Source organism: Electrophorus electricus, chromosome 7, assembly GCF_041902795.1.
Source record: "Electrophorus electricus isolate QZ-2024a chromosome 7, ASM4190279v1, whole genome shotgun sequence".
NCBI classification, from domain to species: domain Eukaryota; kingdom Metazoa; phylum Chordata; class Actinopteri; order Gymnotiformes; family Gymnotidae; genus Electrophorus; species Electrophorus electricus.
Window position 1 is genome coordinate 12,422,104 of NC_137503.1, and position 15,397 is coordinate 12,437,500.

At 47.2% G+C, this 15,397-nt stretch overlaps 2 protein-coding genes across 7 annotated transcripts in view; one reads left to right on the forward strand and one right to left on the reverse strand.

Moving 5' to 3' along the window:
* The first annotated feature begins 468 nt into the window (after nucleotides 1-468).
* On the forward strand, nucleotides 469-14,725 carry mbd6 (methyl-CpG binding domain protein 6). Of its 6 annotated transcripts, none has more exons than XM_081717428.1 (13): nucleotides 471-2,053; nucleotides 2,140-2,291; nucleotides 3,146-3,285; nucleotides 3,804-3,906; nucleotides 4,706-4,874; nucleotides 5,939-7,963; nucleotides 8,186-9,030; nucleotides 9,185-9,344; nucleotides 10,977-11,116; nucleotides 12,002-12,709; nucleotides 13,194-13,243; nucleotides 13,327-13,390; nucleotides 13,545-14,725. In XM_081717428.1, the coding sequence occupies exons 3-13, from the start codon at nucleotides 3,170-3,172 to the stop codon at nucleotides 13,602-13,604; spliced, it is 4,440 nt and encodes a 1,479-aa protein (XP_081573554.1). In that variant the 5' UTR covers nucleotides 471-2,053; nucleotides 2,140-2,291; nucleotides 3,146-3,169; the 3' UTR covers nucleotides 13,605-14,725. The 6 variants fall into 6 exon arrangements, with proteins under 6 accessions (XP_081573558.1, XP_081573554.1, XP_081573557.1 ...); XM_081717431.1 differs by having other exon boundaries at nucleotides 471-1,034; XM_081717430.1 differs by having other exon boundaries at nucleotides 471-949; nucleotides 1,936-2,291.
* Nucleotides 14,726-14,805: 80 nt separating this feature from the next.
* The window catches only part of dctn2 (dynactin 2 (p50)), a 17,359-nt gene continuing 16,767 nt past the window's right edge, over nucleotides 14,806-15,397 (reverse strand). Inside the window, exon 14 of the mRNA XM_035523989.2 lies at nucleotides 14,806-15,397. This exon is cut by the window's right edge and continues 179 nt beyond it. The gene's annotated coding sequence lies outside the window, so the exon portion shown is untranslated.

The following is a 15,397-nucleotide window of genomic DNA, read 5'->3' on the forward strand; positions in this document are numbered from 1 at the left end:
CACACACACACACACACACACACGTATTATTATGTGGAAGTAACATGACTATACGCTGGGCTTTATTCTTACTTTTATTCTGGTCCACTTGTACTCACAGAGAAGGGCTCCCCCAACATGTCCAACATGCCCCAAATTAGAAATCTAAATAGCCTAACAGACTATGATTTTAGTTCTTCAGCTTTAAAGCTTTAACCACAACCGTCGAAATTTCACACCGTTTTATTTATTACACAATATGGTTAGGTAGAAAAGAATATATGTGCGGTTTCATTTAAACTGCATAGGATAATATGAGTCTTTGTCATTCAAAAGCCGTGTACCCGCCCTAAAGCACTGCTGTTTGTGTTTTGTTTTTTTTTTATTTTATTTTAAGGGGACGTGTTCCACATTGGTTCATCCCCCGCTTCTGTCGAGTCCAGACGCTCACTCAGCCCCGAGTGCATTGTGGGTATGGAATTCCCTAGGCCGAGAGAAGCTAGTGCGCATGTCTGAAAGGAAACTCCATGATTTTTTTTGGCACGGAATCCTAGGCAAAAATAGGAACTTGAAATAGGGATTAATTGAAACGGGGCATCGTAAAACCTTAATCAAACCTTAGCTTGTTTTCACGCGATCAAGAAGCTTATGGCGTTAGTCGGAATTTAAATAAAGCAATCGTACCTCCTGCGGCCGACTAAGATCCAGTCGAAATTTAGATCATTTTCGCGACAATGCAACGGGCGCAATAAAACCTAGCTAGCTAGCGTTATTGCTCTTTGTTTTTAGGTAGGACGGACGAATGGGGCAAAGGAAGAAGAGGGTGGAAAGTGTCTAAAAACCATTTAGCTCAATCGGCGGTACTCGCAACAGTAGCACTTCCAGCTAAAGTCTGTCAAAACGCCTCTGGTCTCTCTTGCCTGTGCCCTGCAACGCGGCTAAGAAGCAGGAAACTTCGTAAACAGAGGAGGTATGTGGCTAAGACAGCGGAGCTAGCGACCGAGCTACATACCCAGCTAGCACGATCTGTCTAACGATCTGTGCAACACAAGATAGTTGAGTGAATTTGCTGCAGAGTTTTAACAATTTAACGTGTTGTGCATGACTTGTCCTACTTTGCTTCGTTTGTCTCTGCCATACCTCACGCGTTGTTCAGCTATTTCATTTTGGTCGAAGCGTTTATTCATAGCCCGTTAAACGTAACTTAGCAAGCTAGCTGGCTAAGCTAACTAACTAAATGGTAGTACGGTGGCGCTAGCTAGCAATAGCTGTTTTAAACCAAATAATCGGCTCCCTATCCTTCAAGAGAGAACGAAGACCATCGCTTACGTTTTCGAAAGAAGTCGTAAAAACTTTAACATTGCATATACCTCCTATATGTGCTTATAATGTTCAAATTGTAGCTACACCGCCTACACAGAACGTTAAATGCTCAGTTTAAGCTTGATAGTTTTGAACCACAATTGTGCGTATATTCTGACTCGTATTTCCTATCTTGGTTACTTTCATTTGACATACTAAGTTTGTTTACATAGTGTATTTCATCACGACATACTATAGTTTGTAATTCCAGAATCGGACATTTTGTAGCATCTTAAAGCATTAGAAAGTTGGTGACACACAGCTACTTATATAAAAGTTAGTAACTGTCCCAAACCCCTAGCTTTGAATTTTCTCATGATGTGTTTCTTCACTGTGTTGAACGCACAAATGGCCAGACCCTGAACACGAACACATTTCCTTTAATTGTACAGTAACTTGCTTCTACTTCCATTTTGGTTTCCTGTCATTTGCACTGCCACATTTGGAGAGACTGTGTCCAGACAGGAAATTCTGAGACACATTTCACACCTTCATTTAGTTGTGCACCTTCTCAGGAGTTTTCTCTGTTTGCTCCTTCCTGAAAGCAGACTCTCCATGTATTCAAAGCTCTGACAGTCTTGTATTTTCCTGTAGGAAGAGCACTTTTCTCCTACTGAAGTGATATTTATTTGAGACCTTTGTATTTCCTTGAAAGAACAATCTTGTCTTTTGTACTGGTATCTTCTTTCACTTTTTATGTGGTGCTAAAAGGGTAAGAAGTGTCACATAAAACACATGCAGGTTATTCTGTAAACTGTTATTTGTCAAGTGAGAGTACTGTCACTCCTTTTATTTCAGATTACCAGTTCCAAGAGATACATAAAAACAAGAGTGCCTGTTTGGTGGGATCTGTGTTCAGTTGTGTTGAGCTCTGGTAACACTCTTTAAGATGTCCTCACAGGGGTGGATTTCATGGATGGTGCTGACCCAGGCTATATAAAGATGAGAAGGTACAGTAAAAAGTAAACCACTCTTTGCTGGTTTATTTTGTGCTCAATGAAGTTTCAGAACTTTACCAATATGATGTTATGACAAGAGTTTCTTTGCCACCATAGTTTTAACATAATGGTTGAGCGAATTGAAACAATTTAGGTTGAACTTGGCACTTTTAACAACCAATATACTGGATACATTCCTAATACTCAGCCCTGGCCCTTGATTTCAAACTGATTAGTCACTGTGTCATTAGCAGCCCCTGTGCTAAAGCCAGAGTTGACAACCTTCAGATCCCAGCTGTTAATGAACTAGGATCAGGATTCTAAATGTATTATTTTTAATCTACATAAAAAGTCACCTTTAGGAATTGAATGCAGAATACTGAAGTGCTGTTCCTACAGCCTAATAGTTTGGCATTGGTTTTGGGTCCCACACTTGACTTGGATATAAACATGTTTGGTATTCTTTATGATGAACATTATATATACACATATACGTGTGTGTGTGTGTGTATTGGAGAGAGAGGGATGGATAGATAGTATTTGAACTGTTAGTCTGCAAAGTATTCATACAAATGTTAAATTAGCATCATTATATGCTCACTGAATCACTAAATTGGAAATCCTTGACCCTTGCACATGTGGTATTATCACTGTGGTAGCCTTGAAAATAATTAAGAACTCTGTGTGTCTTCACTGTATGTATACCTGTGTGTTTTGTGCATAGTCCAAAAGGCTGTTCACAAAACACCTGTTAACAAACTTGATTTTAACCCAAGTACTGTTTGCAGGCTAAGTAGTGGCTGGTGTATATTAGGTTGCATATGCATGTGAAGGTGTTCTGAGCCAACTGCGGTTGGGGTCTGCAGGAGCTGGATGTGTGTGAGCCGAAAATGACGGGGGGCAGTGAGAGTGCAGCAGGAGAAAAAGATGGTGGTCCCACGCTCACCGCTCAGGTCCCTGTGGGCTGGCAGAGGAAAGTGGAGGACGGGGCTGTGGCTTACATCAGGTGACCATATATGCTTGTTACGCTTCTTCCAAGATGCCTTCCAGAGATCATGTGAATAGGGAAAAATAGTTATTTTGAGTAGTATGTTGAATAAATTCAGTTAATCGTAGAATAATCCGGAATTGCTAATACAGATGCAGCAGCGGGGAGCAGGTTTTGCATCGCAGAGCAATACCTGTGAAAATTACATTTGTATGGTCACCGTTTGATCTTTTAATATGGAGCTAATTATCTGCTTTAGTAGTTGCTAACAGGCTCTTGCTAATTTATAATCAGCGCTCAACAGATTAATAGAAGAATCATTTTTTTTCTTTCAAAAAATATGGGTTGATTTTTATTTTATTTTTTTCCCACCTGTCGCGGAGAACTATTTTTTACTGTTGTACAGCAGTGTGCTTGCAAGGCAGCTGTGATTACAGTGGCTGTGTGAGGTTGAGAGCTTGGATTGGTAAACTAACATTTAAACACAGTCACTGAACTGTCAAATTGAGCTTCTGCCTTCTCTCCCCCTCTGTCAGCCCAAGTGGTACAGTCCTGTGTTCTGTGGAGGAGGTGAGGGGGTATCTTTTGACAGACAGCACATGTAAGTGCGGACTGGAATGCCCACTTGTTCTCCATAAGGTGAGATCCCCAAATGTTACTCCTACAGAAAGAATGGCTAATGGTTCTACAAGCTTTCATTCTATGACATGACCATTTCATTTACATTTCACTTGAACATGTACAACCAGACCAACAGAATCAGTTTTCCCATCTATGGAGAGACACCATTCTAAATCCAAGTCTAATGGTTGTCACCTCCAAGCGTGTAATTCTGTTGGCAGTCTAAGCCATTCCACTCAGATCCACTGGGACAACTGTACTAAATCTATGAATTATAGTGGAAGTAATGATGTCAGATGTCACTAAAGGTATCTCAGGATTGCACTGCATAGTGTTTTGCCCGCTGGTTTAAAAGTGTTTCCTAATTAGCTCTTGGGTTAAACCAGTGGTGTTGCATCAGGAAAATGTACTAAAAATACTGTGCAGTGCAGGTTTAAGGAAAGGTATGTTCTAACGGAAGGCTTGGAGCAGAAGCGCAGCTCCAGCTGGCTTCCAGTAGGCATCGGATTAGTTGAACAGTTTGTGCCTAAACTGATCTTGGCAAAACCTCAGCTGCGTCCCTATCCTCAGACAGATGGGTACAAATCAGTGCTTGAACTGATCCCTGCACGTTTAACTGTAACTTCATGCTCTGTCCGGTTTACGTACTACTTGATTAGCTTGATACCAGCAAGAGTTTCGTAGTCGTTGATATTTCGGTCGTCGGCCGACATGCATGGTCAAGTGTTCCTGCACTGTGGAAATGAGCTCCAGATCGTTCCAGGTGACTGCATGCCCTTTGAAGCTGTGCGACATCTGCTTCATTTTGTCTGCATAGGTGTTCAACTTTGACCCTGCTGCTGCGGTCCATGCTCCGAGTCACGAGTCGCGGAAGGTGGAAGAGGACATGACCAAGCTGTGCAACCATCGCAGGAAAGTGGTCGCCATGGCAGCGCTGTGCCGGAGCATGCAGACCTCTCAACTCCCACTGCCGGCTCACGGCACAGGTATGCTGGCGCTATTGCATGTCAGTTCGTCTTATGGTGAGCAGTCCTATTGCACCTTATCAGCTCACAGTATACATGTCGGTGCTCCCTGCAGTCCACAGTAGTTACAGCTATACTAGTTATTATAAAAATGTGATTGGGCTGAAAGTCTACTGGTAAATCGGGTGCTGAGGCCACTTCAGCCATTTTTAAAGATGTATTATTCATTTGCTTGTTTTTTTTTTAATAAATGTTTGTTTACTCATGGGAGGGGACATCTAAATCCTTCAACATATTGATATACAGTGAGGTCTTATCCAAACGTACATGGATATGTTTTACAATTAAGCTTTTTCTATGCATTTTGGCCTTTCATCCACATGCAAATGGAGTTTGTCACTGAAAGCCAACCTTTTGCAAATCTCCTTCCAGGCTGAAGATATTCAGAAGCTCCATTAACAGTGTTATGTAGACAGGGAAAACAGCATTTTTGGCTTATGTCAAGAGTTGTTGTCTCCTTTGTTTATATGAGGTGATGTTGTGCAGTGGTAGACATGGCCAAATAGTCCTGGTTTAACATTGCTAACAGGACTTGTAGCATGCTTACACATAAATATACAGTTACTATATGTTAGCGTGATGCTGAGGAACAACTACATTCCATTATCAATCCACATGATTGGTGTTAGCCTACAGGTAATAACTGTTTCAAGGCTTCTGATTGGTCAACCTGCTCTTGACAGCACTTAACCACGTGTTTGTGTGTTTTCTTGTGGATGGCTATTTAAAAAAAAAAAACAAAGGAAGAAAATCCCATTTTAGAAAATCTGTCTGTGTCCTATGGCTGTGAGTTTTTGGAGCAAGCCTTCTCAATTATTTAGTACATTAGTGACTGATATGCTTGCTGTCAACTGCTAACGTTTTGTTTAAAGCAATTTTTGTTTATATATTTTTGTGATATGCTATTAATTGTTCTGAAATCCTCCACAGTGACTAAGTCGTCTGTGTGTGTGTGTGTCTGTGTGTGTGTGTGTGTGTGTGTGTGTGTGTGTGTGTGTGGGGGGGGGGGAATGTTTTGTGCTCAGTGGAAGGCAGGGATCAGAGAGGGTCCGTAATGGCTCGAGGAGACGTAGTCCACAGCAATTACCCGACGCAGCCAAGAGTAAACCAGCCGAGACCCAGCAGCAGTAGCAGTTTTCCTTTGCCCTCCCCACTCTCGCTGCTGCAGAATGGATCTGTCTCCCACCCCACCTCAACAGTGGCTCCAGATCAGAGCCCCCCCTTAAAGAAGCCCTCGCCCCAGCTCCCAGGGCCCAACATAGCCGCTTTTGGGAAACAACAGTGGAGCCCCCGACCTGCCATACCCCAAACAGTGCTCCAAAGAGCACCTCACAAGCCCCCCTCTCCCAGCGCTGCGAGACTAGACGGGCACACGCATGCTTACCAGCTAGACTCCTCCCTGCCAGGCTCATTCTCTTCGCCCTCCTTGTCATCCTCACCTTTGATTGGCAGGTCAGGGCATCCGCAGGGAGCGATCGTGAAGTCTCCCTCGCCTCTCTCTGTCTGCTCCTCTCCTTCTCGCGCTCTGGACTCCTTCTCTCCTCCCCAGCGGTCCCGCCACTCCTCCACCTCCTCTCTCTCCGAGGGAGCTCCGGGACCCGTCCTCCATCCGGGGGTGAAACCCCCGCAATCTCCTCTGCAACAGCCCTGCTCCTCGCCCAATCTCCCTTTACCCCCAGCTAGCCCGCGCGCTCGTCTCGAGGGCATTCTGCAGCACTACAAAGAGTGCAGCACTGCCGGCCCCGCCCCCAGCGCCAGCACTGCCTCTACCGCCACCTCCGCCCAGCACCACACTGTGCTCAGCAACCAAAGCAGCCCCCACGGCCCACAGAACCCGACGCCGGCCCACCCGAGCCCCTGCGAGCGGAGGAATGGACCAGGTGTGGGCGCGCTGGGCTCCAGCTCGTCCCCAGGCCTGCTTGGGCTCCCGTTGGGTCAGATCCTCTGCCAGCCGAAGAGCCAGCAGCACATCAGCAGCTCTTTCCCCGCCAGCAGCCTGCTGTCGGCAGCCGCCAAAGCCCAGCTGGCCAGCCAGAAAGGCCAGAGCCAGTCGGGCCCCGAGGCGGTGGCCACGATCCCCCTCACGGGCCTGGACAAGGACCAGCAGTCAAAGGTATTGATCAGCACTTTAAGCACCAGCCTCCACGGGCCCACTGCCCGGGCCCCGCCTCTGACCGCCTTTCTGCTCCCCCATTCGCCCTCCCTTCCCATGACCCCGCCCGCTCTGGCAGAAAAAACGCTACGCCGCAAGCGCCAGCGCCGCTCGCCCACCGTGCTTAGCATGCTGAAAGAGTCGCAGATGAGCCGGGTCACGGCGGAGACACTCGCTCCTGTCTTCCCCGTTCCCTCCTCCTCCCCCACCTCCTCCAGCCCGCCCGTGCCTGTGCCTCGCCTGGAAAACCATCTCCAGAGCGTGCGGCTGCCCGCCACCCCTCCCACCGCCTCCACGCCCGGCGGAGTTCCCAGGCATCCGGACTTGGAGGAAGGCAAGAGGGCGGCTCTCGGTGCCTCCCTTCCCCTCTCCTCCACCCCGGCTTCCTCCGCCCAGCCCCTCTCCGCCCTGCTCCAGCTGCTCAGCATGCAGAGCGCCCAGAGTGCTGCCCAGTCTGCAGCACCCAGCAGTCCCGCTCCCGGCCTGCCCACGCCCATAATGCCCTCTCCGCCCTGCCCCCCAGCTCCGCAGTACGACGGGCAGCCCTGGCGGCGCACCCATGCGCAGCCGCCTCTGGCCCAGAGCCTGCCGCCCTCCTTGGAGCCTCTCGCTCAGCTACCTGCCCCTCAGCCGCATGCTCTGATGTGTGAAGATGTGGACGGAGGCGCGGTGAACCTCAAGACGACGGTTAGCGCGGTCGTTCTGAACCTGAGCCAGCCCCACACGGCTAGCACGGCAGGAGCCGAGCCTTCCCATGGCTCCCTGGGCCAGCTGCCCTCGGCTGCCTGCTTGCCCACTTCCGCTGCCCCAGAAAAAAGCTGCGGGTCCAAACCAGGCGAAGCAGCACCTGATCACATTTACCAACCAAACCAGCCTAACCACAGCCAAGCTGCAGAGAGTAAGTGTGTTCTCTTAAGAGTTTATAATGTGCTTTGAATTTGAATGTGCGCGTAGTGCGCTGTTGATGACAGTTTAGTTTTGTGGTTTTAAGCTCTCCGATTGCAGACAGCGGCATCTAGCAAACCACACTGAATTGTGACTCCGTGGAGGAACCTAAACTAGAATTAAGCAGCCCTCGTTCGACTGTTAAACTGAGCAGCGTTATGTCCTCTCCCTGCAGGTCCTGTGATAGCAGAGGAGCAGCAGGAAGTGGACACTAGGCTACTAGCTGGCTGTAATCCAGAGCCCAGCCTCACCCTGCCGCCTCCCACCGCCGCCGCTCCCCCGCCCGACCTCCACAGCTCGTCGGCTGACCCCGCGAGTGCCTTGCAGCTGGCCGAGTCATTCCCCTTCATGACCCAGGAGCAGCTCCTCCAGCTCCTTTCCTCCACGGCAGGCCTGCCCTCCCTCCTGCCGCCCTTCTTAGGCTCTCTGCCGCTTGGGCTCTGCGCGGGTGGTCAGCCTCCTGCAACAGGAAGCGCCCAAGCGCCGCACCCGGCAAACAGCCTCCTCAGTCAGGCTTCTCCGCTCGGCCTTCTCCCTTCTTCGCTTGGAGCTCAGGGGGAATTCCCCCTCAACCTTGTTAGCCTTTTGAATCCACCCGCCCCAGGTCCAGCTCTGGCTCCACCCCCTGCCCCACCTCCGGGGCTTGAGGTGTGCGAGAAGCCTCCTGGGTTGCAGGCTCTGCTCATGGCATCTTTGCTTCTGGGCCAGAACCCTGCCGCCGTGCTGCCCTTACCGGGACTCAACCTGGAGCTTCCCCCTCAGCAGCAGGTATTCGGGGAGGGTGTGTCCCTGGAGAAAAGCCCTGCTCTGCTGGACTCTGTGTTGATGGGGCCAGGGCTCCTTGAAGCTCTGCAAGCCCTGGTGCCCCCTGCAGACGGCCAATCCCTTCTGCTCTCTGCCCAGCTCAGTCCGCCCCCTCCACCTGCCTTCCTGTCCCTCAACCCCGCCCTGCTGGCTGCAGCTCTCGCCCAGGCCGAATCGCTCCCCAACCACACTCCACCCCCTCCGCCTCACACTCAGGTACACGTCTGCTGGCTGCATGCTCGCCTGCATGCACATACATAAGCACTCGCGATGCGTGTCTACATGCTGGACGTGTCTGGGTGGTTTCGAAGGGGAAGGGGCGGGTTGGCTCTGTAATGCATCATGTCAAAAATGTTTGTATGTGCTGCAGGGGACCCTTCCCAGTCCTGCTCTGGTCTCTACCTCTGTGTCATGTGCCTCTCTGGTGCCCGTCACTGGCCAGGAGGTGTGCGACTCGCTGACCGAGCAGGAGAAGACCAGCACCCAGACACCTCAGTTTCTGCCCCCACTCCTGCCTCCAGGAGTACTGGGTATGTGAAGTAAACTTTTCCCTTCATATGCTCTACGTTTGAACTGTTGTAGCAGAGCTGTTGCATAGTTCCACTTCATATTGCATGTTTTTGTTTTTGTTTTGTTTTTGGTTTTTTTAAAGCAAGTTGTTTGTGCATTAAGCTGACTTGGTCATTGGGACATAGACAGTTACCAGCAACTAATCATCTAGCGATTTCTAGCAATGCCTTTTAAAATTGACATGTCTAAGTGGTTGGTGGAAATAGTGCGCTGAGTTTTGCCTGTGACCCATTACCCACGATTTACAAGGAACAGCCTCCATAGTGTTACGTTAGCATTGAGTCATTCCATGTGAGAGCTTACTTGCTCACTGGGAGGCCAAAGCCAAGCAGACACTACCATGTTGGTAAGATGGGCTTTCTGGACCAATGTATCATAAGGACAAAAATGATAGCAGAGCGTGTCCTCGGGACTCTGTCAGCCTTGTGATAATGCAGAACTTTCGAAACTGCATCTGAAGGCATTTCTGCAGCGGGGCAGTCAAATATCAGAATGATGTTCACCTTTCTGAGTGCAAGGAAAGCTGTGACCTGTTAACCTTGCTAAATCTTCCAGGTGGTCTCCTTCACATGAAGATTGTTCATTATAATGTGCCTTGTGATCTGCATTTGGTCTGTTCACATGGTTTCCTTTGGAAGGTTAATGGGTCCATGTGTAATGAAGTCATAGCTTTGGCAGACACCCCCAGGGAGGACTGTGGAACCTCTGTCTGTTACAGCAGTGATTTCATAAGCAAGTCCATGAAGATCAGTAAGATAGCATCTCCCTGAAGAATGGGCCAGGTCATCTGCCTGTTACTGTAGAACAGGGAGGGAAACATGCAGCTCTTTGTTTTTGATCGATACATGGTTAAGGTGGACCACGAAGGTCAGTGGATCCAGAAATGTGGTCTTGTCTGTGGGAGTTTGGATAGCCTCCAAACCTCTCAGCATGACATTAGCATGGTCCCAGTTGTCTCCCATTTCTCATCACCAGTTTGGATACTTCTTGCTAACCAGAGTTGTGTTAGCATTTTATATTTGGAATGTCCTTTAATGTGAGTTGGTGGAGGAGTGGCAGATGTGGATATGGAACCAGCATTGCTTTACAGGCACTGTATGTGAGTTTCAGTCAGGCACTCTGACTCACCAGCACTGATGAGACAGTTTGGTGAAGAATGCTAGCTAAGGTAGCTAACATGAATAGAAAGCTGTCTGGGTGTGAGCACAGTCAGATTGTGCAGGGAGGCAGGAGTGAGAATAGAAATTCAGCGCTGGCCTCAGCACCAAGGATGTCCTCCATTATTTTTAAAGGATCAGAGGCATTCACGTGAGTAGTCTTCCTCCACAGTTTCAATTACTGATGGCTCAATTCCACCCTTTCGTACAATACACTTCCATTTGAATTACATGAACTAAAAAGGAAAATTGTGTGTTGTGCTTTACCAGACAGACAAGTAAACACTTTTCTTGTCAACAGCCTGTGGGTATTCACCAAAAGAATATGGCATGAATGCCACCAAGCCAGAACTCTTAAGCCAGTGACTTTTTTTCAATTATGGTTTCCAAAATGTCATTCCACAAACTTGCTCCTTGCTCCATATGTTTGTGCAGGTGACCTGGCAGCTCTGGGTAACATTAATAGTCTCCACGGTTTACTAGGAGCAGGGCCGTTACTGCTTCCTCAGGCTTCGTCTCTGGGCATGCCACTACCGCAGAGCCAGGCTACCCTCAACCCGCTCACCTGCTTGCAGGTAAACCACCAGGGACACACACACTCTGAACACTAGGGTGTTCCCACGCAGACTATCCCCATGAGATCCCCGTGAGACAGCGGTGTCCTTTCTGCAGCGATTGAGACCTGACGTTACCTCAGAGATGTTATCGATTGAGACCTGACTTTACCTCAGTAACATTACCTTGACATTGTTGAGTCCAAAGACAAAACAAACTGTCTCCTTGTCGTCCCACAAAGTGATGCCTTTTGCTGCCTCTCAGTTTAACTTTTTTTTTTTTTTTCATTCGCAATGATGCGCCTATGTAGATAAACAGTAAACAGAAACCTGGATAAGCACATTACATTTTGGAATAATTCAACTAACATTTGGCTTTCAATGAGAAGAATGATGTTTAAATTGTTTACATATGCAAATGTGGAAATGGCATGCCCCACACACCAAGTAATAACTAGCTTACTAGCATGCATATGAATGAACTCAATGACTGGCTCCATTCATTCCCATGACATTTATTCAACAGTCTCTATTATTTGCAATAGCGGTTTGTTTTAATAAGCAAACCTGTCAAGCTGTCTGTGTGAATATTTAGAGTGCTGATGAACACATCGGTTGAGCAAACTAAAGGGCTTCTGCACTAGTGTTAAATATTAATGATTATTAATATTACTCAATATTATTGAACAAGCTGCAGTGATCCTATAGGTCTTAGGAAGAAGTTATTATATTTCACCCCGTCACATTAGTAAAATTACACAGCCAGGAGTTTGTGTGAAAGAATTTGGCCTATATTTTTACGGGTGTTGGTTAAATGTAATTATGTAATTATAATTAGCTATTATGAATCATGCTAATTATTAAATATGATATATAGTGATGTAATTATATACGCTCCTATTTCAGCTGTCTATGGCTCCAGCACTAATGGAGGAGAAACCACTGGCTCTGCACGGGACTCCCCCTGCACAGGAGGAGCTTCCTCCAGCCCAGCTGGCCCAGGACAGCCTGCTTAACCCCGGACACGTTCAGGCACCTGTGCAGCAGAGGGAGGAGTCGGTGGGGGCAGACTCGGGGCTCCTGGACCCTTACACTTCCTTCATGGACACCATCTACACTTCCTTCTTGCAGGTCAGTGGGCGAGGCTCTGAGGCAGTGGCCGACTCCACCCCCCTCTCATACCCGGAGCTCCCGCCCCTCCTACAGCAGCCCAGCGCCCCGCCCTCCCTCAGCCCACGCCGAGCCTGCTCCGTCCACAACCCCGACCTGTCCCGCCTCGGCATGGAGGCCGCCCAGTCGCCGGCCCGCGGCACGCCCAAGCTAACGGAGAACCCCTCCACCCCACCTCCCAGCAGACCGGCCAGAGCGGACGCCTGTCCTGCCGACGGACCCCTACAACTGACCTTCATGGAGGAGGCCAAGACTGACGGCTCGACCAAGCTGTGCGTCTACAGCAACGGGATAGGCTCGGGAGCAGGGCCGGGAGGAGACAATGACGACGAGGTCGAAGAAGAGGAAGAAAGGCAGCCACAGGGATATCTGAGCCCCAGAGAGAGAGTGAACAATGACGCAGTGGTCGACACCATATGCAGCACAGACCCAGAGCAAGGCAGGGTGAGTGTATGTGGAGAAACAAACCTCCTTCACGGCTGTGCTTCATGGCTCAAGTCATAATCATCTTGCTGCATCCCTGCAGCTTGGAATACCCAAACGTAAAATAATGTGTTCTGCTTTTTCCCTCATATTTTTTTCCCTCATGGATCCTGAGTCTTTTTACTACATTAAAAATTTATTTCAAGTTTAGTTTCACTACATTTGCAGGGTGCTGGGGTGTGCTTCTCACTGTAGATTTTTATAAGGGATGTAATAATTAGATGTTGTAATAAGTGGCATCTTGATTTTATAATTTAGATCTGATATAATCATTATAAATTCAAGGTTTGATGTTCAGCTCTGTCATGACACACCTGTTTTTATTGATGCATTTAAACTGAAGATTTAATTCAGTTGGTTACTTAACATTTAGCTCATAAATACTTCCTATTTAGAACTTTAAAGGTCAGCCCAGAAAACTTTGATCCCTTTTCTTGCCATACAGGCTGCAGAAATACGTACAGGAGCAAGGAGAGGTAGAAAGAGAAAGCAAACGTGAGTGACTAAGCTGAAGGAAAAAAATTGTCTAACCATTAAATAGTGTTTTCTGAACCATTCCTCTGGTCTTGTTGCATTAGGTTGCAACGAGGGTCAGAGATTCCAGGTGATATCGCCAGCATCATAGAGGAACCGTCAGCTACGGTAAGCGCAGACACACCCTTCGTAGACAGTCTGCTGCATGCACATGCACGAATCTTTACCGCAGTCAGAATTTCCTCCTGGGGGATGTCACGTCTGGTGGTAGCAGGTACGTGATGGTCTATTTCTAACGACGCTCCATTTTTATGCGCCACAGACGGCACTTCCGAGGCCGACGAAAGCTGCCAGAGGGAAGCGGCGGCGCGTGGTCAGATAAGACGTCATAACCGAAGCCCTTATCCTACTGTACTTTTACCCGCCAACACCAGCACTGTCACTATGGCAACGCTTCAGGGCCAAGTGTCATGGCACGCCACTGAGCCGCCGCGTTGTCGAGGACCCGCAGAAAACACTTTGTTTTTCCGAAACCCCGGTTACCTCACTCCCCTCCTTCCCATTCTCCCTGTGTTCTGACCCATACCTTCCAGTTACGTTTGTAGTGCTGATGCTGTGAGTTGCTAGTTCTGGAGACAGCTAGGCAACACTACTACATAGGAACATTTCACTGCTACTAACCTTCCATTTTGAGCAGTGTGTATGTGCATGTGTGTGGCTGTGGTTGTGCATATACGCATCTTTCAGCTTGAACACAAATTGGATGCCTGAAGTCCAGTGTTTTGGAGGTTATAGTTAATATGGGCCTATACCACCCTCTATCTGCCACTCATTGTTACTGCACGCTCCTGTTAGCCGTTAGTTTCCTTCCTTATTAGCCGTCGTGCTGGGATAGCTCTAGCGTAAGGTTCCGTATAAACGTTGACCAAAATGAAATATTAACTGGTTTAACTATCACTGCTTGTGTGATAATCTTTGGAACCTCACACTTTAGGAAAAAAATTAATCATGCAACCTCATGAGTAGAATTTCCTTCCCTACACACAGGCATGTATTGTATGTATGTGTGCGTTCATGTGTGGGAGGAGAGTATGTAGTGTATCTGTGTGTAAGTTGCGGGGTTGGAGTCTGATACTGTGATCAGTGGCAGATTCTACATGTACGGTTAGAGCCGTAACTCTACCACTCCTTTGGGACTGAACCCGACTGCCACTTATCAACGCAGGCACAAGAATATTTAAATGGTTTAAAGTAATAATGAGTATGATTATGCAATTTTACTAATGAATTTTATGTAAATATGTACAGTTTTAGTATTTTATTTTGTACACTTTTTTAGAAAAAAATGATCAATTTGTAAAGTATTTCTTCTTCAGAAAAACTCTTCTTTCCCATATTTACTTTTGATTTGTAAAGAGAATACTTTGAAAGTTGTGAGCAGTAGCATTTGTTTTTTATGGGAGTTTTTTATTTAACAAATTAAAAACGTTTACCAAATTCTGAATAATGTGTGTGTGTGTGTGTGTGTGTAAAATGGGAAAGGTTTGTGGTTTTGTAGTGGGATGAAAAGATCAGTGCCACACTCAAAGCATGTTAAATTTATTCTGATGTCTGAAGATAGCATTTTAAATTACTTTTATGCATATGACAAAAGCAGAGTAACTTGAAGATCCATCTGATACAACAGTACTTACAAGCAACTGTGTGTGATAACACGTTAGGGTTTTCAGGTGTATATATACAGCATTGTTTCTGACTCGATAGGCCAATATCTTCCCACAAACATTGGCCAGTGGCTTGGGAACCTTGTGTGCATTTTATTCATGGGCATTTGGAAACTACCGTTCATAGAAAAGTAAGCTAACATTTAAACAGACATTTTGAAGACATTACCACAGAGGCAAAATAACTACTTGAGTCTTTCAAGCCTAGTTAAAAAAGGGTTTCTAAGGCTTACAGAACAATCTGGAACCTGTACTCTAATCTCTATCTGGACTAGGGAGTAGGATTTAACTAAGTGACTGATAATTGCATAAATTCAGTCCACCTCCATGAAGACCAGAGATAGGGCAAAGATTACTGGGTTGCTGTAGTGTTAGGGAGCATTTGGTCTCAACCTTCAATTCTGTCTTAGTTTTCAACTTTATTCCAACGTTCAGCAATATGGAGGAAAAG